The sequence below is a fragment of the Elephantulus edwardii genome, unplaced genomic scaffold (assembly GCF_000299155.1).
Source record: "Elephantulus edwardii isolate Elephantulus edwardi_28Jun2011 unplaced genomic scaffold, EleEdw1.0 scaffold00014, whole genome shotgun sequence".
Classification (NCBI taxonomy): Eukaryota; Metazoa; Chordata; class Mammalia; order Macroscelidea; family Macroscelididae; genus Elephantulus; species Elephantulus edwardii.
In genome coordinates this window covers 17899231-17923759 of record NW_006399764.1, presented here as the reverse complement: position 1 = coordinate 17923759, position 24529 = coordinate 17899231, and the positions used below count along the sequence as shown (strand labels likewise).

At 39.9% G+C, this 24529-nt stretch overlaps 1 protein-coding gene across 6 annotated transcripts in view; it reads right to left on the bottom strand.

Annotated features, from left to right (window-relative positions):
• Positions 1-24529, bottom strand: part of NFIB (nuclear factor I/B) — a 290118-nt gene that overhangs the window by 89939 nt on the left and 175650 nt on the right. For all 6 annotated transcript variants that reach the window (XM_006881291.1, XM_006881292.1, XM_006881293.1 and 3 more), the window contains one exon: positions 8393-8461. In XM_006881291.1, coding sequence (XP_006881353.1) covers positions 8393-8461 — 69 coding nt within the window. The remainder of the gene's footprint in view (positions 1-8392; positions 8462-24529) is intronic.

Sequence of the window (24529 nt, the reverse complement as noted above, 5' to 3'; positions counted from 1 at the left end):
ATAGGAGGAGACTGCCCATCCTTCTACCGTGGAGCAGCTGGTGGCCTTGAACTGAGTACCTTTGGGATTGCAGCTCAGCTTCTTGCCACTAGGCCACCAGAGTTTCTTCTTAATTCTTTATTTGGTCTAAACTCGATTATGATAGCTCACAGATCACACAGAACCACATAAAGGAATTCAAAGGGATGTGATTCAGGTTGATAGCAGACAATCACTCAGTCGGGGCCGCTGCTGACATGTGCTTGCAGGCACCTCAGTGTTGAGCCTCACGGCTTTAGACCAGTGTTATGAAGCTCTCAGTCCTGCCAATTATGGCTCTTCATCCCCACCCTGGTCCTCCAATTGTTGTTGCTGCTGATTGCCGTCAGGTCAAGTGCAACTCATAGCACCTCTGTGAACAAAAGACTTGATGCCTTTCCATAACTATCGTCATTTCTCCAAGTTCAAAGAGTTCCCAGAGGCATGTGGTTTAGGAATCGGATGTCACTTCCACTTCCAAACCCGTTTTACAACTGGGAGTTCCACCAAACACTGTCCACATTGGGAAACCATTCTGGTATTTGATACCCCAGTGGTACAAGGTTCAGCATCAACAGCAACCCAGGTTACTTCATAGTGTATACTGACAAAGAGTGATGTACAGAGTGGAAGAGTGTTTCTCCAGACATAAACAGCACTAGCCTCATTTCTGGAAGCAGGAGCGGCATCCACTTCCGAAATGGCTTGCCTCCGGAAACTCTATGTACGAACAATGCTCAGGCTTTGTTCATAGGGTCGCTATGAGTCGCCTATGATTCGACGGCATCAAACAACAACAACAACAACAACAACAGCCTCATTTAGCAGTGATTAAGTATCGTCAAGTCAAATATGACTGAGAGTAAGTTTTCCACAAAAGACCTGAACTCTATTCTACAACATCATTTCTGTACGTGACTCTGTCCTATAAACACCATCATTTCTGTATATTTATATCGTTTAGAGAGTTTGTAGAGTTTCCAGAGGCATCTAGTTTAGGAAGTGGATGCCACTCCTGCTTCCCACCATAAAACAATCTGGAAGCTCATCTAAACACTACATAATGGGTATCCATTATGGCATTTGACAAGGCTATGAAACAGTATGCAGCATCACAGCAACATCAGTTGAGCAAATATAAGCCTGGGCAAAGGCTCTTAGCTCTGTTTCTGTGGGGGTAGCAGTCCCAAAGCCAGCTCTGTCTCATGCTGGGTCTCTGGATCTCTGTTTTGGCCACGCAGCTGCTGTGGTCTGGCTGGTGCAAGAATCTCTAGGCTCTAGTGGCACACACTGCATGTCCACTTCTCCTTTGCTGGTGGTCAGATTCTCAGACCTGCCTCCAAGTCTGCAATGACAAGACTAGCCAATCCCCTTGTAGATAGGCTAACACAACCTATTTGCATATTCCCACTCATTCACATGAAAAAAGTCAGTCAATGGCTAGAGAAGTAATTTTGAATAATAAACCCTTAACACCACACTAATCCTAATTAATGGTCCAAAATGTGTTTGGAAAAGCCACTGTTTGCAAATGAACTTTGGAGACTAAGTAAGGTATTGAAGGAATAGCAATCTGAGCATGAGGCAAGCACAGACCTAATGTCACAGAGGAAGAAAAGGTGCGGTTGAAGGCAGCAGTGTGGTGTCAAGAGACAGTGCTTGTCAGTTGATATTTCTTCAACTGTTTCTATCAGCCCTTCCAAAGGTGTAATGAGAGACAGTATGAGGTGTAATGAGAGACAGTATGTGTGTCCCGGGCTAATACAATATTCTAGGGTCCCTGAGCATCACATATGGTCTACTTTATCTTCTCTTCCTCCTCCTCAGTGCTGATATTGCAAATGGCATTCCGAAGCGGTCATAGATTTTCAAGGGATCTTTCATCCCCTTGAATTTTTAATAAACATTCTCGATGTGTTCACGATCAGTTGAATTGGATTTAGCACCAAGCAGATCAAGATGAACTGAAAAGATATATTTTTCTTAAACTATGAATAAGAGGCACATGCTTCATTTCTGAGAAGTAATCAAAGAATATACATTGAACATTGTGCTTTCTCTACTGAAAATTAAATAAGCCAACGCATGAAATATTCGTTTCGGTTCCAAACTTTTGGAACATCTGCCATCTGTTAGACTGTTTATTTTATATAATACACTTTAACCTTTTTATGCAGAAAATACTTGCATGCAATGTATAACTATGCCTGATTGTTTGAGTTTTTTTGACAGTTAAAATAGGGCCATTTGGTGCTATATCTTAGGGGGCTCTGGTGCTGTAGTGGGCAGGGAGCTAGGCTGTTAGCCCAAAGGTGGAAGGAAGACAGAAAATTTCCTCTGTGATTTCCTGCTTCTGAAAACCTGCTGAAGGGCCAACTATGCATTGGTTCCTATTTGATGGCAATGAGTTTGAGTTTTGAATTTGAAGTCTGTTGTAGCTTGATGTATATTAGAGATTAAAAAATTATGCAGTAAGAAAACCTAAAGTAATCACATGCTTTGAAATTTATTTTAAGAACCATGTTGCATGTGACATTAGGAAGCAAAGGGATGTGCTAAAAGGAACCACTAAGGGCCAAATAAAACAAAGAAATGTATCTGCCTTTCTACAACAGTAATGGACACAATCAAAGAAGTAAGCCACTACCATTAAACTTATAGGCTGCATCTGATATCGCATAGCTGCAGTTTATTAAATTCATGCAACATTCAGGCAAAAAATTCTAGTCTTTGACACGTAGACTCAGACATCCATTAAATATTATGCTTGACTATAAGGACTTCAGGAGTCATTTACAATGAAAACAATGAAATGAGAATCAGAAACTTCAATTCTTTCAATGTTAAGAAACTTCAATTCTTCTGAAATGTCTTCCAGAAAGATTATTTCAGGGTAGCAAGACAGCAATAATAACACAATTGGTCTACAGATTGGTGCATTTGCACTGAGAAAATCGAGGGTGCATTCTGAGCTCTCCAGTAGACAAGTACAGAAAGAGAAGCAGATTCATATTAAATATCGCCAAGAGTCTAAAACAGCAGGCACAGAATTTATTTCATGGCAAACTGAACGTGTGTGAGAACAGCCTGTCCCAGGATGGTATTCCTACTTAAAAGCCTCTAGAAGAACTTAGATCAGATGCAAAGATGGGTGTTAGCACCTCGCTGAGGGCGGCAAGGAACTGAAAGTTGCAAATCATATTTAAGAGGCTGCCAATATGCACTTAGAAATGAAGTGCACAAGAACAGCAGATTCTGAAGGTTAGAGGGCAGCCCTTAATCTCTCTTATTGTTCTCCTCACTCCAAATGCTGATATTAAATCAACTTTTAAGAAGGAGATACTATCACTCAACAGAGTGATCACCATCCTAACAGTGAACAGCTTCATTAGCTAAATTCAACGTACACATTAGTGGGTCATACGATAGTAAAACCCAAGAAGACAGAAACCATTAACACACCAGAAACTCTCAAGAGACCTGAATGGATAATACAAAATATAAGGGTCATGCTGAAGGTGTTTACTTAGCAAGCCCTTATTTTATAAACAATGATATTCAAGATTATGAACATACTGATGCATGAATGAGACTAACTTCTTAAGCATTTCAGTAACACCTATTTACAAGCAGTTGAAAATATATATGAAGGAATGAGTGGACACTGATCATTAATATACAATGAAAATCACCAATGCTTGCTATGAGAGATAAGAGGATGAATTAAGAGTGAATGACAGCTTGAGTATTCAAAACTGGATGAATAAATTATGTGATACATGTACTGAGGAAAGCTTACAAGATGGTCAAGAATAATGATGAAACAGAAAAATATTTTGTAATGTGGGTAAATCTGAAAGATACTGTGCTGAGTAAAAAAAGCTCAAACACAAAAGCTACATATTACATAATACTGCTTTTATAAAAAAAATCAAGAAATGGTATACACACCAAAAGCAACATTCTTTGCTGGGCACCGAGGAGGGGAGGAGGGAGAATCACTTACTAGATGGTTGACACGAGTTAACTCTGGTGGTGTGAAAGGCAACACACAAATTGATGGAAGTTAGTACAACTGACCAAGGGAAATGCAGACAGGACATGGCATGCAAGAAGAAAGGGTGACCATGCAAATGCTGGAACACGTGACTTTGCAGCAAAAGTAATAACAAGGAAAATATAGGTCATATAAGTAGGTAAGTGTGTTAAATGGCCATTAGTGTTTAGGTATGGCTATGGAAAGGCTTATGTGCATGAGTACATGTGCCTGCTTATGTAGGTCTATTTGCTAGCATATGCACATACATACTTATATGTGCTATATATGTTGTACATCTACCCCCTGCACAGCAGCTGGTGGACGCGAACCACATGCCTTCAGGGTTACAGTACAGCTTCTTGCCACTAGGCCACCAGAACTCACTTGTGCACTCACTCTCTCTCTCTCACTCTCTCCCTCCCTCTTCCTCCTCACTCTCTCTCTCTCACTCGCTCCCTCCCTCTTCCTCTCTCTCTCTCTATGGGTGGGTGGGTGTAACGCACACAGGGTAAGGAAACACAGCTATAAGCTTCTCAGTCACAGCCAAACACCTTGTGAGATTATCTTGTTGGACTTAAACTCTGTAGTCTAATGGGACAACTAGGTCAACTGGCGTATCTTAGTTCATGAAGGTAATGTTCTATATCCTAGTTTCCTGAGAGCTTCTGGGTCTTAAAAGCTTGTGAGTAGCCATTTCAGATACAACTATTAGTGCTTTCCCACCTGGAGGAAAGGAAGGTCAAAAAACCCAAACACTCATGAAGATATTAATTGATAGGGTTGGTTCACGTCAACACAGCCTCTTGCCCCAAACAAGAAAAACTAGATGGTGCTAATGAACTACCCTGAATGAGGACACAATTGAAAGCCTTAGTTTGAATGAGAGAAATATATAGAACATGAATTCATTTTTTAAAAACAGATTTACTGGGCTAATAGAGACTAGAGGAACCCAAGAGCATCGTAAAATACCCTTTTAACCTGCAGCTGGAGCCACTCACAGAGATCACCTTTCATCATAAAAGAAGCAGTGACGCCCAGGAGGACGTGCTCCTTCAAACAAACAATTACATGAGGCCAAACAGTCAACATTTACCCAAAAGTAAAAAATGGGAAGTCAAGGAGGGGCAGGCAAGCAGCATGCATGGAGACAAGGCAGAGTGGAATGCCGCATGCTGACCGTAACCACTGTTAAAAACAATGTGTGTTACAACTATTGAGTAGTAATCTAACTTGTTGGGTAAAGGTTCATCTAAAACATTAAGTATCCAGAATTTAAAAATAAAAAATGAATGCATATAATTTTCAAAACTTTTACTGAATTTCACTTAAACCCCAAGTTTCAAGGTTCTCCCGAAATATGCTGAAATAGGTTTATGGTACCTCATTCCTCTGGTGATTTTAAAGTATATCAATTTATTTGACTGTAGGTTAAATCATGTACCCCACGATATATGCTGTAAATCCTACCCCTGTACCTACACTTGAAGGGTCCTGGTGATACAGCAGTTAAGCAACCAGCTGTTAACTGATGTGTAGAAACTGTCTTCTGTAAAGTCTACATCTTAGGGACTCTATAGGTTAGCTCGATCTTGTTCTATGGATGGCTACAGATAAAGAGATGGGACAGCCTTGAGTTGGGTTTGATTTTCTACCTGTGGTTAAACTCCTAGTTGGGTCTTTGCTATGCTAATGTGGCAGTATTTCTGTACAGTGTGTTTTAAATCAATCTCTTGACATATAAAAGAGCAGATTAAGCAAGCAGAGATGCAAGAAGAGAAAAGTCTTGCCACATGAAGATCAACAAGGAGAGACAAAGAGAAGCTAAAAAACAGGCAGGGACCTTCCCCCAGAGCATATGCGCACTCGTATTCACACAGAGAGAGAGAAAGAGAGAGAGAGGGCGAGAGAGACCGTGCACACATAAGCGAGACAGTGAGAGAGAGAAAGAGAGAGAGCCAGAGAGTGAGAGAGAGTGCGAACCCTCCTCTAAAGCCACTACTTCTGAAGTTAAGACTTCTGGTCACCAAAAATGTGAGAAGACAAATTTGTTAAAGCCAGGAAAAAAGAGAGTAGAGGAGTAGGACTATCTTTCCCCAGTAATGCTCTGGTGTTTTGGTGCCTTAGTGCTAAGGAGCTACACTGCCAGCCCAAGAGCACACGGTAACAGCATGGTGTTTCTCTCTCTGTTACCAAGTTTATAGATTGCACAAGAGAAGACTGCCCATCTTTCTCCCATGGAGCCACTGATGGATTCAAATGACCAGAGAGGGGTGGCCTGGGGTTACTGCACCTCCCCTAGGGCCTAAGCCATCAGAGTTCTCTACTGAAAGGTGTGTGTGTGTGTGTGTGTGTGTGTGTGTGTATAACATGAAATTCAGGTTTTGCTTTTGTTTTTTCAGCAGTTGCTTGCCTCCTGAAGGTTCCAATGTGACCCATCTTCTACAGTGCCCAGGCTATTAGGTATCTGTAAGAAGGCAATAACTGCTTCCTGACAGATGATTCCATTGCCGTCGAGGTAAGAAGGGTGAAAATCCATTATAGCGCTCAAAGAAATACAAATTCAAGCAAATAACTCCATAATGCCTCACAGCTGTGGCAGCAGAACCTGTCCACTGAAGAACAGCTGGGATGAAACCTGTGAGCGAAAGGGGCGCGGGACTACCTTGTTTTTCCTGAGTCCCACAGTCTTCTACCTTTGACAGGGTATGAGCTTATCACGTATCTACTATTTTCTATTAGTGCGAAATGGTGAGCTTTCTTTCTATGATAGGCTCCTGCCTCACGCTGGCTCTGTCCTTTTTGTCGGTCGTACTGTATGTGGAAGACATTCAAACACTCCTTTCAATACCTTCTGTGATGTTGGAAAGGAGTAGTGAATGATTCAGGGGAATTCCTTTCCAAATTTAAACACAACAAAAACAAATAAACAACACAAGAAACCTAGTAATAATGTTTTTAAAGAAAAAAAATTCCAATTTTCAAGATTTCCATCTACAGCATATTGGTCTGAAAAAAATACACAAGGCTTCTTGCCTTGGTCAATGGAGCAGACCATCAGAATATCTTGCCCAGCATTTAGGTATCTTAATCTCTTGAGACACAAGCTTTTACGCTTTCATCTCCTCCACTACCCCCAAGCAAACGGGCTCATGACAGGAGTATATGTGCACACATGGATCTGCTCCAAAACTATGCCCAAAAGGGTACATTACTAAAGGCCCTAAATGCTCATGTATAGAACTCCATAAGAAATAGCAATATGCACTGGCCACTTTAAAAATCAGTGCTGTTTCAACAACTAAGTTCGAAAGACACAGTCATCTACCAGTTGTGAGGGGTCTCACTGAACAACTGAGCAGAAGTCAGTGACACTCCCTTTTCTTCCACTTAGTAACTCACCTGCATCATGGTCTCTTTGAATCATTAGAATTCCTATTCATACCCTTGAGTCTGAACAACTAAGAGGCAGCTTAAACCTAGACCAAAGGGTCATCGCTTTATCAGAATAACATCATTGCAAACTATGAAGCTCCCCATCAAATTATCAGGGAAATATATGTCCTTCCAAAGTCCCAGCAATGAAGCTGACTCAGAAAGGAGAATAAGACGCTACCCTGCTCCTTTAAAATCAGCAGGGTCTTCAGGTCCACGTCTTAGATCTATTTGCACAAGCTGGTAATAAGTAGAAGCTAACCAAAGGAACTTTCCCCTTTGATATAAAGCTGGGCAGGTGAGCTTAGCCTAGGAAAATCTGATCTGGCCTGCCAAGAATGGTGTCTCAGGTGAAGCAGCCGATTACAAACAATCGAGCATTGTTTTATATAACAATGCTTTCTATCTATATCCAGCAACAATCTGCAAAGTTAATCTCAGCATCCCTCTACATGCTGCATGGTGGTGTGGATATCCTGTACATCTCCAAACACCCCCCAACAAAATGTTAGTAAAATGAAAAAGCACTTATCTACAGGAAACTTATGTGGGTTATCATAACAACACGGAGAACATTTAATTAATCAGACTTCCTTTGATAAAAATGGCCATCTATAGTCACAGAGAAAACATTGAGTTAGATGAATGCCAATCACGCAGCATTCAGAACAATGCCCCCCGCCCCCAAATTACGTACAACAGAAAGCTGGTATGATTAGAACGCAAATATTTTAGAAGATCATATCCAAAGTACTTCTTTATTATTTCATCAAAGTGTCTGTCACTTGAAAATTCTCCTAATATTTAGTCATTCTTCATACTCTGTGCTTTTTCAGGTTCAAGGTATACAAAATTCTCAATCATTCTGTGTCATTAAGTCATAAGAAATAATTTACTTACTTCTGGAGACTCTCACAAGCTCTGATACATTGAAGACTCCAGATTTTACAAAACTGTCTTCCAGATATCCTGAAAATAAACATCAAGGAGGGAAAAGGTCAGCGTAAGAAGGAATAAAAATAAACGATTAAGCACTATGCTTGGTCAAATGTGCTCAAACCAAAGGTTAGAACAAAAAACCAATACACGTATAAAAGGAACCTGAGACTCTCAGATGCAAACTGGGTGTGTTCAAACAAAAGCAAAAAGTTTAGATGGTAAACAATCTCCTAGGGAATTTTTCCCTTCATTTTCCTGGAGGTATAGGGCAATTTGTGCGGTTTTGTTTGTCATGTCATCTGTGCCCAGAACGAAGGTCTCGGACTCTCACTAAACACAGTCAACTCAGCAGCAGCTGGTAGATTAAAGTCCACCCATTAAAAAAAGGAAAACCACAACCACAATTAACACCTTGTTGGAAATACTTCAAAGATTTCTCGAAACCACTGCTCTTTCACAAATCCTCCCTGATTAAAGAAAAGTAAGCTGCTGTTACCAGCAAAGCCACCCTGATTGAGGGTCAGGCATCACAGTAGCAGCACTTGGACATGCAGCATCTATTCCACACCAGCCAACTTCTGTGTCTTGAGCATATTCTACGGCTCCCTCAGCTTAACTCCTCTGGGCTGTTCAAGAACTTGGACGTATTTTTCTGGAATGTGGTCATGCATCCAAGTTTCAGTGAGTACTCTTGGGCCTGATGTGACAGACGTCTTAGACACAGGGTCCACAGGAGCTGAGGCTCCCACTTCCAGAGGCTGAGGACATTCAGACCCATCTGGTAACTAGCTGGTCTAGAAACATCCAGAAGTTGAGGATTCCCTGAAACACTCTCAGGGTACCCCAGCATACAAATTGGGGTTGAGGAGGGAGACTCCTTAAGAAACGGGGCTCAGGGTAAATGCCTGCCTTTCCGAGAGAGAATGGAAACAGTATGGCAATTCTTAGAACTGAAACATTCCAGGAAGCAAACTCAGAAGTCACAAAATAATAACTCCATCAGATTTTCCACAAAGCTTTGGGCTGACCAAGGAGTTAGTCAGAACATGGATCGATGAATATCAGAGAACATTCAGATCAGAGCTGGACTTGAATTCCATCACCACCGTTGGCTGTGGAATCTTGGCCATATTCTTAGGTTTCTTTGGTTTAAGATTTCTCATGAATAAAGTAAAAAAAATCTTAAAAAACCTTATCTCCCCCATAACATTGGTATAAATTTTGAGAGGAAAATACAAAATTCATAGTATGCACTCATTAGGTATTTCCAGTAAATAAGATTGCTCCGCGGAGCCAAATGAGCAGAGCACACTTCACTCTAGACCATTCCAAATGGTTTGTAGATATTTTTTAATTTAGAAAGTTTACCAGAGCAAAAGTCACTGCATTGCTTAACTAGACAAAGCATGAAAAGACAGAAAGCCAACTGGTGTATCTGCTTCCATTCTGGGAACTGAGGGATCATGTATATCTATATGCTTTTCCACCTTCCCACCCTCTGCAGAGCCTTCGGGGCCATTTTCTCATAGGACAGCTATGCTGGCTCAAGCTCCTGAAAGATAACCATGGACCCATGTCATTCCCAGGAACTCACTGTGGAAGCAAGTAAGCTTTGAGGGAGATGGGAAGGAGTAAAGACTGGAATCAGGTTCAATCCTTGATGCTGTTACATAGGAAGACTTAGTCTTCGATACTCAGTACAAAATACCTACCAAGGAATTAGAAATGGTGCGTGCTTTCAGGGTCAGAGCCCACAAATAATTTGTAAAAGGAATGCATGAATGAGAACATGACCACAGCTAATGTGTGTGTGTGTGTGTGTGTGTGTGTGTGTGTGTGTGTGTATCTATATATCTCACAACAGTTCAATTTCTAGGTAGAATCTGAAGAGTGCTTCCTCATTTAGTACAGTCTTTCTACTTTTCCACGAACAGCTGGGATTTTTCAGGAGTCTGATCAGAAAATATCAAGGAGTCGCCTCAAAGTCCACTTGACCAGCAGGAAAGCAGCAAGGCAGTTGAAGGCAGACTATAAAGACTACTTCCCAGAAAAGAAAAGGTCATTCCAAACGCTACAAAGTATATCCCCACTCTCCATCTAACTGCCCAAGTTCTGTGGAAAAGGACCCCACAGGCAAAGCGAAAAGGGGGCTTTCATGAAAAGCCTGGCAGTCACTGGCCACATGTGGGAGCTGCCTGAGAGGCTGCTGGAGATGACGCCACCACACCTCCCACCCCGCTCCCCTTCCTCACTGCGCGTGATGATACTTTACATGAGAAGTGGGCTTCCAAGGCCCATGGCTCTATGAGAAGGGGGCTGGTACCATCAAGAAATGGAGCTGCCTAGAGCAGGATCTGCAGCAGACAGCTGCCACCTTCCTGCATGAAAGATTCCTGTAGGCAGGATTCACCCAGGACAAGGCGGAGTAAGAAAAGCAAATGGTGGATGACACTACAAAACACTGCAACTAATTGTCACTGAGTCTGAACCTTTCTTTGGGCTTCTCAGGCTGTAATCACAGGGAAGGAGGCTGTTCAACTTTCAGCTGCTTCTCTAGAGCAGCTGGAGGATTCACACCCCCTGAGGCTCAGTTAGCAGCTCTGCTTCCTCCAGATCAGGCCACTGGAGATAGTCGAAGAGAATCCCCACAGGGTAGCTAGTAGCTATGCAGACTCTCTTGTAGGTCAAGAAACCTGTGCTAGTGTATAGGGTGAGCTGCAATCAAATCCAAGTTACTGCTGTTAGCAAAACCCTATCTGTAATTCCTAAGCCGCTGGGACTCTTTGGGACCTCAGTTTTCACATGTTACGGATGCCACTGTAAAGCTAAATAGTTTACATGAAGCCCACAGATCTTCAAGCAATTTGGAGACATTCATCTCCTGCCTTGCCTTCATCCAGCAAAGTAAATACGAGCATCTCAGAGGCAGAGCAGCTGCTTAATGGTTACACAGCGATATTATACAACGGCTTCAACCAGGGGAAAAAAGAACAACTCGGCATTTATGCGAGGCTGTATTTACACTACATGTATGCTTTCTTAAAAAATAAAATTGAGTGGGAAATAAAGGCCTCTGCAAACGAAAAATTCTCAAAGGCAATTTAAAATTACATAATTTTACTCCTTTTTAAAAATTTTTCCTCTAACAAAAGCAACAGTAAATCACTACTCAGAAGTTAATACAGTGTTTAACCTCCCCTACAAACAATAACAGAGGGACACAATGGCATATCTAACTGTTAATATCGCAAATTATAATCAGCACCATTTGAATGTTAAACAACATTTACATAGCAAATCCAAAGGAAGACTGATAACACTCATTTTTTAAAGTCTACTGTGTTCCAGTCTGGAAATTAAAAAAAATAAAATAAAATAAAAGCCACAGAAAGCAGTTATTAAATTCATGAGCGCTGTCTTCAAGTATTTGAAGGGCTGTTCGCATAGATGGTGGAGTCAGCTAATTTTGTATCATTCCAAGAGCTGATTTTTGGCTCAATACACACATTTGTTATCTAATGAGAGAAGATCTTAAAAGGTACTAATAACCAAGATGTGCTAGGCAGTGTGCTTGTGCTTCACAAGCGTTCATTAATTCCATGCTCACAATCACACTGTAATCTCTGAAGTATTGTTGCTGTTTTAAAGATGTGGACAGTGGTGTCTACAGAGACAAGGAGTGTCCCAATGGCTACCAATACTTGCATGAAATCTACAAACTATTTTGGTAATTACTAGACAAGTGGGCCTCTGATGCCCATTTCCACCCTCAGACACTGCTTTATACAGGGTTGTGTTTCTCTGTTGGTTTGTATGCACTGCCCATTTGGGAGAACAAAAAGCAGAGGTAGACACTAAGTCTAACGTCACAAGTGTTTGTCAGTACTTTAATTCCAATTACTTACTTCTCTCCACTGTGTGTATAACGTGACCCCAGCTCTTTTTGAAAAATAGTAATTCAGTTGAAAAGACTCTTCTCTCATGTAGGAAACCTGAGTTCTACTTCCAGTCAATGACCTTCACGGCGTGCCACCAAGACACCGGTCATTGAGGCTCATGTGTTGCTATGATTCTGAGCAGGTTTTAGCAGAGCTTCCAGACTAAAACAGACTAAAGCAAAAGGGCCCAGATCTGGGCTGAAAATCATGTCACGACCTATGAGTCCCCAAGGCTGTCATGATGCCAAAGCCAATTCAACGGCTGCTGTCCCAACAACCACCCTTTTGTGGAAAGAAAGATAAGATTAGCTCACACTGCCTCTTTGCCAATCCTCACATAACAGATACCGCAAATGACTCACTGGTGATTTTCTAGTAGTGATATTATGCAATGTAGTTCTAGCTACAGATTTTCAACTGGAACCTGTGATTAGAAAACAAAAAGATTAATCATTAAAAATAGAATGATTCTCTGAATAGCGACTGAACCACAGTCTATAGCCGAGGCTAAATTTCTAATTTTGCTTCAGAATTAAGTTTATTCAATTTAATGTAAAACCATGATAGTAATTTAAGTGACTTTCAAGGGAGACAAAAACGTCCTGATTTTAATAAGCTAATATGTTGTTTTATTAAATTTATATACAGTTTTCTTTCCAGCTTTAGGTTTTTAATGTGTGTAAATGTGTACAGCAATGATAAAATTGAAATAGATTTATGCGTACCTTTTTTCCCAGTTCACACTATCTCTCCTTTTAGATGAAGCAGATTAGATTGAAAGCATGGCTTTAGGAACTGATAAAGTTACATTGTATGGCTGTGCCATGCTTTAGTTAACCATTCTCCTATTGTTTGGCAATTTAGGTTATTTCCTATTTTTTTAAAAAAAATTAGAAACAGCACTGCTATTGACATCTTCACACACAATCTTTGTCAGCAATTCTCTTCATTTCCTTAGGCTGGAGTTCCCAGAAGCTAAATTAGTGGGTCAAAGGACATAAACTCACTTCAAGCTCTCGGTACCTATTGTCAATTGCTTTCCATATAGAGTCTTGGCAATTTATACCTTATCAAGCAGGTGATGAATAGGTCCACCTAGCACCCTGCTTCTAGCATTACTTATTAGTATGAACTTTGTAATAATTGAAGCATGATGACTGGGGAAAAACATTACTGCATTAAAGTTTGCATTTTCATTTATTTAATTATAATGAAGTTGGGTTTTTCAGATGGATATGTATTATTTCCTTGAAAAAAGATGTAAAATAGGAACTGGACGAGGAAGAAAACTGTATTCCTAATATTAGTGTTAAGATTTCTAGAGTGCCACAGTTAATTATAATATTGCACACTAACTAATGGTTGATATTTTTTCCCCTGATCATTTCAGAAGTATTCTTTTATACCTAGTTATCTTATTATTTTTTTTTTAAGGTCACAATAGTCCTACCTTTAATCAGTCCTGGGTACCATGCAGGACTTGGTAATATTTTGTTCTGTGGTGCGTGAGTTTCCTATAACTCGGTCTATCTATTTGGCAAAAAAAAAAAATTCTCACGGAGGAGAGTTCAATCTGGTGGTTGTATCTGACCTGACTTATTTCAAGAGGTTCAAGGGAAGAAACCAGCAGAGCGAGGGTCCTCTCTGAGTGGGTTGGCTTAAAGAGGCCGAGGCTGCCCTGTGCACAGGTTTGGATCTGAACCCTATGTCCCTGGGAAAGAAATGCCTTGGGGTCCTAAAGTGAACACAGAGATCTCACTCTTTCAAGACAGGCAGCACATCTGCTTGTATACCTAGTTTTTAAAATGTTTTTCGGAACACAATGAACCACTTTTTGGATTGGTACAGATTATTTTTTTTTTCTTATAGCATTTATTTAACATATTACTGAATTTTTACATTACTTATGCTTATCTATGGAAGAGTGTTCTGTTCATTTATGGTGAATTGGCTTCTTCCAAACGCTCTACTTGTGGCTGGGAAACTCTTGCATGCATTTGCTCTGACTTTTTTTTTAAATTAAATTAATTTATTTATTTTTCATTTCAATGAACATCTAGAGAGATTTTGGAATGATTTTTTATACTAGCGTTACACACGTTACACACTTACTTCATAAACTGGTTTGGGGAGCAGTCCAGAATTTTTCATGTTCTGGAAGTGAACAAAATAGATTTCTCAAAAGGTTCTTCAAAGTGTGAAAAACTCCAGTTGGTAAAGCCATTATCCCAGGATCTGTATTTGAGAGCATTCTTAGACAACTTGGACATCTTTGTGATTACTTCTGCTGCAGCTGTTAGGTAGTGTACCTCTCCAAGGAGTCTCCTAGCCATTCCTAGATTCATCTAGCCTCTTGTAGCCCCAATTATGTGAGACAAAGCTTTATGAGTCTACTTCTATTTATACAACTGAGGCAACTAGGTTATATATTTCCCATGAAAAAAATTCCATCAATCCTGTCAGATTTCAGAAGTCATTAGCATGTTTTATGTAAATGAGGCGTGTTTATATTCATGGTTTACTCACAGGGCTATGTCCTGTAAAAAGACAAGCCTTTTCTATGGACGTGAAAGGTGAGATCCCACCCAATACACTGAAGAGGGTAAGTGAAGAGGGTAGCTCTAGAGCTGAAAGCCTAGATTCGTGCTTCAGCTTTGCCAGTCAGTACACATACCCTAACTTCTCTACACCTCAGATTTCTCTAAAATAAGGATGACAGTCAAAGCTGAGTGTTGTTCCAAGTAATAAGAAAGAGACATTTCTTCTGAGAGCAGGGGAAAAAGAATTTATTTCCAAATTAGAAAAGAAAATGGGATGAAGAACTCCACTAAGAAAGAATAAGAAAACAGTATGCAAAATAAATAATGAATATAAAAGAAAATAGAAGGACAATTTGACTATATTGCTCACTAAGAAAGATGTAAATGCATTGAGTTTTCCATAAAGAGAATAATATTAACTGGGGGGGGAACCCAGCTTTTATGAAGGGACATACTTATGACAAAATGATGGTGATAATAACCATCAGACACGAAAAACAAATTTAAAAACAAATGGGTAGGAAAAGTGAAATCGGGCAAACTATAAAAAAGGAATGTCAGTCAGTAATGATAAATATGAAATTTAAGATGAATTACAATCAACTACATAAAAATTTTTATGAATGGATAAAAGGCATAGTTGTAGAAAGTAAATCATCAACTTGACTTGCACAGAAAATACTGTGGAGCAAGTGACAAAGCAAAAGACTATTAAAGTACAAGGAAATTTATAACAGTGCAAGTTGTTTTGAGAAATTTTTATATTTTATATTTTAAATTTTCAAATGGAACATGGCTAGTAGATAAAAACCCTAACTGTATAACCTTTAAATACAATTTTTATGTAACACATTCAAAAATTTTAAAAAACTGATATTTTTGGTCAAAATAAAAAATGTTTAACAAATATTTAAAAGTAAAACTATTTTTTAGGCTATTTTGGTTCACCTTTAACAGAGAAAATGAAATATAACTGATAAAAAGTAACCAAATTTTCAGAACTATTTGTAAAATAATAAAATATGGAATAAAGAGAAATAACAAAGCAATTAAAAAGAAAAAAATCAGAGAGAATTATCTACCAAAGATAATAGAAAACAACAAAGGAAAAATTTTAAAGATAAAATTAAAACAAATGCAGAAGTTATAAAATAGATAAAAAGATAAATAGTTAAAACAGTAAAGAAAAGCAAAGATGATGCTCTGAAAAGACTAGTTCTTTTTTAAAAAAGAAGAATCATTTGGAAGCCTGATTAAATAAAAAAAGAAAGAGCAAAAAAAACACATACTAAATTAGAAGATATAACCATGGAAACCAAATACAATGAAGAACAAAAGAGAAAAATACGTGGAACATATTGACCAAAACTTTGAAAAGTTAAATGGGGAATTGCTTAATAAATAAAAACCTGAAAACTCACTGATGTCAAGTCAGAACTAACTCATTGCTTGACCCCTCACCCCAGCATATTTTCCAAGGCTGCAAATTAACTTTCTGCCCAGAGCAACTGGTAGATTCAAACTGGCCATTCTGGGATTGCAAGAGCAACTCCCTATCCACAAGGCCACTAGAGTTCCCTAATAGAATATAAGAAACAGATTTGACCAAAGAAGTAGAAATTAACAAAGTACCAAACTTTGCTCAACAATGCAACTACCAGGGGATTTTGATGCCTAACTCCCTCTCTCAGACATTCTAACTGAGTCAGTACATTGTAGGACCAAGACATCAGCATTTTTAAAATTCCCCAAATTATCCAAATGTACAGAAACTTTAGGAACCGTTGCCCTTAGCATTGACCTAACTTGCGCTCTTTCCAGGAATGAAATCTCACGTCGCTGACTAGATGCTAAAACAACGTCCTCACCACCCACTGCCATTCTCCTGGTCTTCACTTTATAAAGATCTTCCTTCCATCAGTTCTCCAAAGCTATCAATCTTTGCAGCTAGAGACTTCCCATTTTTCTCTGAAGAGATTTGAACCACCAGCCCTTTTGGTTAGCAACCTGGCACATAATGCTCCTGGTACATCATGGCTCTTGAAAAAGCCCCCAGGTGAATCACTCAAAGTTTGAGAATTCTAACACGGAAGAGACAGGTGGTTAAAAACCTGTCTCTGAAAAAGATGCCAGGTCCAGATGGGTTCACACCTGGATTTTATCTAGTCTGTATCTAGAATACAAAATTCCAATGTTATGTCTACTCTCCCAGGTCTTGGAAAATTAGAACAAGCCTTTAAAATGAGGGCAGCAAAACTTCAATACCTAAATGTGGAACTTCTCTGTCAAAAGAAAACAAAGCAAGAGAACATTCGAAGACCAAATGTACACATCAAAGACAACCTCAAAAATTCTAAGTAAAACACCGTCAAACAGAACATAGCAATGTTACCTAAGGAACACGAGAGCATTACTGTGGAAGGTTTACTCCATGAATGAGAGCCACTGATTATCAATAAATCTATCAATATGATTAAGAGGAAAACACAACATGACAATATCAAGTAATATTGAAAGTGTACTTGATATAAAGCAGCTGACACCTTTAAAAGTTGTTGTTTTATGCCACTGAGTTGGAATCCACTCATAGCTGACCTTCCAGTGGGTTTTCAGAGGCTGAACTCTCTCTCCCACAGAGCAGCTGGTAAGTAATAATAGCTATTATTAGAGATTATATCTCTAATAGTAGCTATAACTATAAATGGAAATAAGAAAAATTCTACTCTTAAGCAAACCTTAACAATAAATTATCCTACAAGAAGAAAAACAGCCTGCCATTCTTAACCTTCTCTAATCTTTTTAGTCCCTAGAAATTTTGGTCCTCAAAATTGTTAAGGAATCTTGTTTTTATATTTTCAAGAAATATCTTTGGCATTGACATTGCTGTGTCCACCTCTATAATGCACAGGATTAGGAAGGCTCCTGTGTACACAAGGAGCTATGAAGTAAGAGACAACTCAAAGACACTGAATAACAACATGCACCTGATGGTAGGGTGGGAGAGTTGACTACGACTTGTACTGACCCAGTGACCAATAGATCTTGTGTGGTCTTCACAATCTCTGATGTGCTTTGAGGCCACTGTTATAGTCAATTTGTCAATTTAATTGCGGTTCTTCCTGTCTTTCTGACCGTCGATCTTTCCCAGCATTTCTATACAATTATACACCTAATAGTACCCATGTGAGCAATCAAATGCATCTGTGATTCCACAAGATTCTGACACAGTTCAGAAATCCTGATCAAAGAATGAGACAAACAATAGCAATAACTTCCTACAAATAAAACTTGTGTCTCTTGTGCTATTTGATTGAGCTGTCAGCTATATAAGGCAGTGCTGTCGAGGTGAGTATGACTCATAGGGACCCTATGAACAAAAGACCTGAACCCTGTTCTATCTTGTGCCATCTTCACACTTCCTGACACACAAGAGCCCATTGCAGTAGTCACTATGTCAATCCACCTGGTTAAGGGTCTTCCTCTCTTTTGCTGACCCTCCACTCTTCCCAGCATCATGGACTATGTCCTCTTAGCAATATGTCCAATGTAAGTAATGTGAAGCCTCATCATTCTTGCCTCCAAAGATGACTCCGGCTGCACCATCTCCAAGTCATATCTGTTCTCTTGACTATTCATGGGGTGCTCAGTGCTTTTCTCCAACACCACAGCTCAAAGCTGGGGGGGGGAAGCTTCCGTCATTCTTATTCACTGTCCAGTTCTCAGATGCATAGCAAATAATTGGAAATACTATGGCCTGAATCAGACAAACCATAGTCCTCAAACATATTTGACTTAGAATACATACGACTTAAGAGTCATAATAAATTCCCATGTTATTGGCTATGAACTGCACTGCACTTTCTATTGGGTTTACCACGTTTCGTGGATTCTATGTCTTGAGGGAGGCAAGGTCATCTCTCTAATTTTCTGTTGACTCATGACGCTCAAGTGCAGTAATATCAGTGTTTGTGATCTCAGCAGCAAATGGCAAATGTGAAGGAACAACCTGAAGTGAGATGAAGGCTATTAAATAACACAACGGGGGCAAATCAGTGAGTGTAAATTGCTCATGATTTGGACCCAAAGCAGATGTCCCCACTCAGCAATCACGACAATCCTCAAGGACAAAGAAAAGATGCTCCAAAGTCTTAAAGCCTCTGCTCCACTGAAAGCTACAAGGCCAATGAAAATGCAAGGGGAAGACGTGCAGAGACGTTGCAAAAGACATGGCTTGAAACCCAAACGCAAAATCAAATACTTCTCAGCACTGATGACTTCTGCTAAGGCATCAAGTCTGTTCCAAGATGCTTGGAGAAAAGCAGGACTGGACTTCCTCCCACACGGCGCACAAACTTTACAACATTCTGTTTCACGGAACCTACCACGGATCTTAAGCAACACAAAGCTGTATTTGCATCTTGTAGATATAGATCCCTGCAGACTTCCTATATGCCGCTCCCACCTTCGTCCCCCCTCCTTTTTGTTAGATCACTTTGTCTGCTAGAATTTATTTACAAGTAAATATCTATTTACAAAAAAAAGAGAAAAAACCAACCAAAAACAAACTACAAGTGACTACTGTTTTGTGGTCATGCACAAAATAGAATATACTTCTGTTGCCTTTTAAAAAAACATCAATAAACTATCCTTTGGTGGTAGAGTTCACGGGCAGACGTGTTTCTAAGCTCAAGGTGATAGCTCTCTGAGGGACAGAACCCACCAGAGGCTGTGGGAGCAAGATAAGCCATCCTCTCCCGTGCAATTGCCACCCTCAGGAAACGTGCTGCTGGCTCAGCTACGGGTCAGTTCCAAATTGACTGCAATGAGCAGAGAGCATTTATAGTTAGTAAGAGAGGAGTGCATGACTAATTAGCTTCTACTCACAGATTAGACCCTCTTCTATATCCTCAAAAGAGAGAAATGTCCAAGGACTATCTTTAGATGCTCACCATCTCTGATACACCTGACCCCACTGCCAACGTCACTGTGTCAATCTATCTTGTCCAAGGTCTTCCTCTCTAGCACTGACCTTCTAATCTTTCAAGTATGATGTTCTTCTCAAGGACTGGCTCCTCTTAGGGCAAGATTTAGTGTCATTGTTCATGGAGTCACTTTGAATCCTAGCTGACTCGATGGAGAAACAATAATATCTTTAAATAGATGGCCACTTCATTACGATTCGTTGAATATCGTTTTCTCTTTTAATATGCATACTTAGAGCATTTTTAGCCCATAAAATTTTTCTTCATTTGCATTTTATTCTGCTTTCCTCACAAATGCCTTGTTGGAGTCACACTATCATTATGTTTTGTGTTTTCTATTTTCTTCTGTTAAACCTTTCATCATTTTATTCTTTCCTCTACTTTTAGACGAAATAAACTATGTTTACTCTGTAGATCAGTAGGTATTTCCCATTAGACCAATTCTAGTTTTTCCTCTTCAAATGTAGATTTTAACTTTATTTATCTCAGTAAGTTTCATTTTCTTACAATTCTTCCTGATCACTCATAGAGCCCTATTCAACAAAACAATCCTTTTTTTCTGTTCCATTTCCAGAGAAGTCTTTTCTTCTAAGTAAACACACTGGAGTTTTTCTGATCTGGGTTTCTTCTAGTCTATAATTTTCAGAGATGTCTTCTGCATCTTGATGATGTACTCGTCCTCACCAAGCAAAACGGCTATGGCTGTTCTTTTCTTTGTACTAAAGGGTGCGAGTCTACCACGATTTGGGGCTTAGTCCCAGAGAAGTGTACCACGTTTCCTTGGTTACAGTTATCAAGAAAGTGCACAATACAGGTTGAAAATGAGGCATCTACAATCAGCAAACAAGTCTGAATTCCTGTTTATCACTTAGAAGCTGTTTAACTTTTAATAAATTACCTAATTTTAATACAGAAAAAGAATAACGATGATGATAATCATTATCATAATGATAACAATTTAGTGGAAGTTATCCTTTATTAAGGGTCTTTGAAACAACAAAGAGATGGATTGACACAGGAAGTTGGGTCATGGGGGTAGGCGTGTCCGAGTCAGTGAGACCAGCTCAGGATAGGGTAGAGTTCAAGGTATTGTACACAGGGTCTCTATGAACTGTAGGTGATCGATGCCACATAACAACTTCTGTATAACAAGGGAGACAGGAAATTGTGGTAGCATAGTATGTAGGGAGTGGTAAAATCAACTCAAAGGCAAGTGATTTTAATCCATCAGCTGCTTTGAGGAAGAGAGATAGGCATTCTCTTCCTGTATGATTTACAGCCTCTGAAAACTCACTGGAGGCTCAGTTATCAGTGGGACAATAATGAGTTTGAGGAATTTATCAAGGGAGTTCTAGCACTATAATCAGTAGAGAGTGGTGCTGCTAATGCAAAGACACCTCTCTGCTGGTTCAAAGAAAGGTGGATCATCTCCTCCCATGCGATTTATGGCCTCGGGGAAAACTGACTGGAGAGTCAGCAATAAGTTTGGTTATCTCTCAACAACAATAAGATTTGAGAGGACTATATAATAGGCTTTTTGCAGTACAATTGACAAGATAGTGACCAAGAGGTACAGACATCCAAGCAGAGAAGAAATATGAATACACATATAAAGGTGAAGCACACGGCTATATATGCGAGGTCCTTATGAGCAGTTAAAGGTCCAGCAGTAATGAAGGGCTCTACAGTACGCCGTATGCCACACCACACACCACACAGGTAGGCTTCAGCCTAGTATAGGGCCCTAGAATAGGGGAATGAAATCATCAGATTGGCACATTATCGAAACCATCACAGGCTTGTAATAAGTATCACAGTGGGATTAATACCCAAGGCAAGCAAATCCGCTGTAAAACTGAGGAAATTATTAAATAATCTAGGAGATCTGTCTAAAGGAACAAAATGTAAATCTTTCCACTGAAAAATAATGCATAAAAATTCAGCTTTGCATCAGTTTTCTTTTCAAAAACCTATCTGGCTCCTTCCTTTTTGATTGGTGCAGTCCTCAAACTGGGATGGGTAACAAGCAGCTGGACTGGGGTCACCTGCCAATATCAGCTAGGTTCCTTCTCTACCGTGTGGGCTGAAACCAGTACTGTCTGAGGTGGAAATGTGCCTGCAATATATGCCATGAATGTCTCCTTCCATCAGTAAGTGCAGGATGTAGGTGTGTCATAACCTTCCCTGAATGGATTCTCTAATTCACCTAAGAAACAGGGTTAACTCTCTGGACACAAAGCAAGAAAACAAACAACAACAAAACTTCAATAAAACACAAAATAAAACCATATTGGCTTCTTCTTTGCTATGAGGTAAGCCCTCAGTGCCCTAAGGCCTCCTCCCTCTACTCCTCTGTCTTCTTACATTCAAAATAAGATGCATTGTTCCAAGCTTTGTTTTTTATTTTGGGTGTGTTTTTCCCCCCAATTACGTTCTATGCATCTGCAAGTTAGACAATGAATAGGGAAGATTTAAAAAAAAGAATCAATGCCTCTAAATTGTTGTTGTGACAACGAGTATTGAACATTTCACAAACTGCCAAAACAACCAACAAATCTGTCTGGAAGGTCCTGCAGTCAGAGTAGTGCTCCTCAGAGGCAAGGATGATCTCAGTTGTTGTGGCCATAGTTCAGGAAGAACCAGTCCTCAGAGACAGACGTGATGCTAGAAAAGACGGAAGACCGACGAGATGGACTGACATGGCTCCAACCACAATGGCCTTGAGCATGGCTGACAGCGTGAGAATGGTGGTGGAGAATAGGGTCAAGTTCAGATCTGTTGTCCACAGGGTCACTATGAGTAGTAGTTGATTTGAAAGCTCATAACAACACTCTAGAAATCATGGATACTTCTTCCTCAAGTGTGGATGCTATGCAAAGTGATGTCACTGTGGCTTATTTCTAGGTATCAGCTGGGAGATAGTAAGCAACAAATAGCTACCCTAAATAATAAATGTTGTTGTTGTTGTTGTTGTGTACCACAGAGTCAGAGTCAACTCACAGATGACGCTCTAGCAGGTTGTCAGAGGCAGTAAATCACAAAGGTGGACTTTATTCATCTTTCTACCATGGAGCAACCAGTGGATTCAGGGACCTCTCAAAGTGTTTAAGAGCAATGACATCAGTCTACAGACTAAGCTGTGCCTGATCCAGGCCATGATCTTTGCAATTACTTGCTATGCTTCAGAGAACTGGACAATGACTAAGGACGACTGAAGAAGAAACAATGCTTTTGAGTTGTGGTGCTGGAAAAGAATATTGAACATACTACGGAGTGATAAGAAAATAAATAGGTCTGCCCCAGAGAGGGAAAAACACATTTCTCCCTGGAGGCAAGGATCTTGAAGCTCAATCTCACATACTTGGGCATGCTGCCAGGAGGGACCAATCCTTAGATCCTTCATGCTTGGAAGGGTAGAGGGACAGCAAAGGGGAGGAAAACCCTGGATGTGTTAGACTGACACAGTAACATTAGAGGTAATGGGGGCAGGAGTGTCAGAGACAGTGAGACTGGCTCAGGATAAGGAAGGTTCCAGAGCTGTTGTGCATACGGTTGGTATGAACAGCAAGCTACCTGATGGCACATAACAACAAACAACAACGCTTTGTAAGGGGTCTCTGGTTGCCTAGCGGTGGTAGTAATAAATAGCTAACCCCTTTGTTTTTGTCCTTCCAGGATGATCATCTATTATCCCTTGCTTGTTTATTTAGAAACACACTGTTCTACTTGGAAGAAGTTCAATTTAGAAAAAGGTTAAGATTCAAAAATACCAAATTTTGACACCAAAAATCCACGATTTTTTTTTTCAAAGCATCACAGAATAAACAAGGGAGCTGGCATCTTACTATTTATGGTGACATTATCTGCTTCATGCAATGAACAAGTTAGTAAAATGGCTTTAAAGACACCACCACCAAAACCCCAAAGGCAGTCTGTTTCAAGTTTCCCGTTCTATTACTTGAATGCTGTGAGAGTGGGGTGGGGTGGGTGGATTTCCTCAAGCACACAGGCACACAACCCAGTGTGAAAAGAAAGGAGCATTTCTAGTGGGTCAAGAATGAAGCTGAGCAGAGTGAAGAGAGGATTTTTCTCTAAGCTTCATGGCATAAAAACAAAATAATAGCTGGTTAAATCCCGGAAGGACAGTACACACGTTAGAAGATCCAAGGAAATGTGTAGCAACTTGGAAGACCAAAGGCTGCTCTTAAATTCTTCTGCAGACAGTGACAGTAAAATATAAAATTCTATCAAAATCCATCATCAGATAATGAAAATAGCACAGACAATGATACATCAGAACATGGGTTTCTATTAGAGACTTTGATACCTTTTGGTGTGTGAAAGAAAAGGGAGAGGAAGATGATCAAGAAATGCGACTTTGGAAGAAGATTCACCCAATCTCTTTAAATCAAGTTTTTTGAGCCTATGAGGTAGAAACAGATTAAGCCTCCAGAAGCTAGATTTATACCTACTTGATATTTGAGTCAGCTTGCTATTGCATATCAGCTTGCTATATCACTACAGAATTGATCCCGCTTTCCAGGCACGACTAATATGCAAGCAGAGATCCCCCGCCTCTGGAGTCTTTGTACAGGAAAATAAGTCCAGCGAGCGCAGCATCTGCAGAGTTCAGTGGTT